At 49.7% G+C, this 1,926-nt stretch overlaps 1 protein-coding gene across 1 annotated transcript; it reads right to left on the bottom strand.

Moving 5' to 3' along the window:
- Positions 1 to 260: 260 nt before the first annotated feature.
- Positions 261 to 1,267, bottom strand: LOC105059196 (uncharacterized). Its single transcript, XM_010942436.4, has one exon. The coding sequence runs from the start codon at positions 947 to 949 to the stop codon at positions 605 to 607; it is 345 nt and encodes a 114-aa protein (XP_010940738.3). The 5' UTR covers positions 950 to 1,267; the 3' UTR covers positions 261 to 604.
- Positions 1,268 to 1,926: the final 659 nt, after the last annotated feature.

The following is a 1,926-nucleotide window of genomic DNA, read 5'->3' as shown; positions in this document are numbered from 1 at the left end:
CATCACATCTTTTTCTATAAATCTCCAAGTTACGGAATGCTTGGAGATCACTCACATGCATCAACGTCTACTCATGAGGACGTGCATGTGCATGGGAGGAACAAACACTCCCTCACCCTTGTCTGTCTGTTTGTCTTCTCTTTTCTTCTGCTCATTTTTCCTCTCTATTTGATTATCTCACAATGAAAAGCCAGAATGTAGGAGGCAAGATGAAACGTGAGAAACACACACAGACACACACCACTCATAGATATATATATATATATATATATATGCTTAACAACAGCCCAAAAAAAAAAAAACAACATGAACTCATCAATTCATCTTACATCAAAAGTGATTGATCTAGTTTCCAAATAAACAAAAAAAAGAAAAGCAAAAAAGAAATCCACTTTCTTCCCTGATTTTTAGGCCCCCCAAGATCTTTTGCTTTTCTTTGGTGCCCTCACGACTCATGCACGCAGGCACAAAGAGAGATGGGGAACTGGGGAGGGAGGGGAGGAAGAGGATTTCCCTTCCACCTTTTCTTCTCTTCCATTCTCTTCTTTTGATAACAATGACAACAAAGAAGAAACGGAGGGACGGTTGGCCTCCACCCGCTCACTCACATCTGGAGCCATCGAGCCAGCTGGGTTGGATTGACGACTCCCGGGACATGGGCCCCCTCCGCCTTCAGCAGGCACGCCACCTCCGCGTACGCCTTCACCGGACCCGGCTCGCCCGCTCGGGCCGGGTCTGGCTTCTTGGTGTCCGCCGGGTCCCACCGCTGTCCGAACAGCGTCCCCTGGGTGAGGAACTCGTGGGCCAGGTACCCGGCTAGGAGCCGGTTCCCGGCCGACGGCGCGCCGCTCTCGACCGGCTCGGCTTTAGCCGCCGGCGGCGCGTCGGAGCCGTCCCGCTCCTTCCGCTTCCTGGACGTCGCCATCACCTGACACGCGTGGCTCGACATCGCGACCCTGGCTCCCGCCACGTCAGATACCGTAACCCAGGGGCACAATGGGCAGAGAAAAAAAATTACGAGGTCAATAATAGATGGATGGAGGATCGAGAGATCGGCCGGATTCCGCCGATCTCGCCGGAAAATAGGTGTACGGACGGGACCGTTGGTCGGAATCCGGCGAGGGGGTAGGAGGGATTTGAGAGGATTAGAAAGAGAAGACGAACGGAATAGAGGAAAGAAAGGGGTGGGGCGGAGGGAAGAGTGGGAAAAAAAGATGAAGGCGTGGGATTTAGGATTTGGGTTTTGGTGGGGAGAGCAGCAGGAGAGACGGTGGAGATATTTATAGTGGGTTGCGTTGGAAGAATGCCCTTCGAATCTCCAGAAATATCTAGATTGCCATAGTGGGAGTGAAGCGAAAATACCGGAACGGGCTTTCCTTGATGGAGTGGGGGTAGTTTCGTATGGTTTTGGAGCAACTGTCATCCGCTTGTTTTATATGCAAAAGATAAAGAAAAAGAAAACAAAAACAAAAAAAATACGAAACGAATATCTTTGAAATTCTTTTCCCCACGGAATTGGCGACAGGGTATTATGGAGGGTATTCCCGTTATTTTAGTCAGGAACCTGTTTGGGTCCAGCGCGATCCAATTTGGACCTGAGTTATTTCGGTCCAGTGCTGCAAAAGTGGGTCCGGTCGGGTTGGGTCTGCAGACTTGTCTCGGATCGTTTCTCTAACATCGCATTTTGGCTGCATCAGCTCAAATGCATGGTTGATTTGGGCGCACGGCGAAACACTTGCTGCAGAACTTTGACTTGCAGTGAAACATACAGCATATATGGTGAGCTGCTACCTTGAGACCTTCAGATTGCTCTAAATGCATGGCTCTCGGTGGATCGATCATAGGACAAGTGATTTCCTCGTTGCATTTATTCTCGTTGGACCTGGCCAGGAATGTGCTATGGGTACAAAATCTAGGATCAATGGA

The sequence above is a fragment of the Elaeis guineensis genome, chromosome 16 (assembly GCF_000442705.2).
Source record: "Elaeis guineensis isolate ETL-2024a chromosome 16, EG11, whole genome shotgun sequence".
NCBI lineage: Eukaryota > Viridiplantae > Streptophyta > Magnoliopsida > Arecales > Arecaceae > Elaeis > Elaeis guineensis.
Note: the sequence above shows the minus strand (reverse complement) of the source record. Positions and strands in the feature narration are given on the sequence as shown.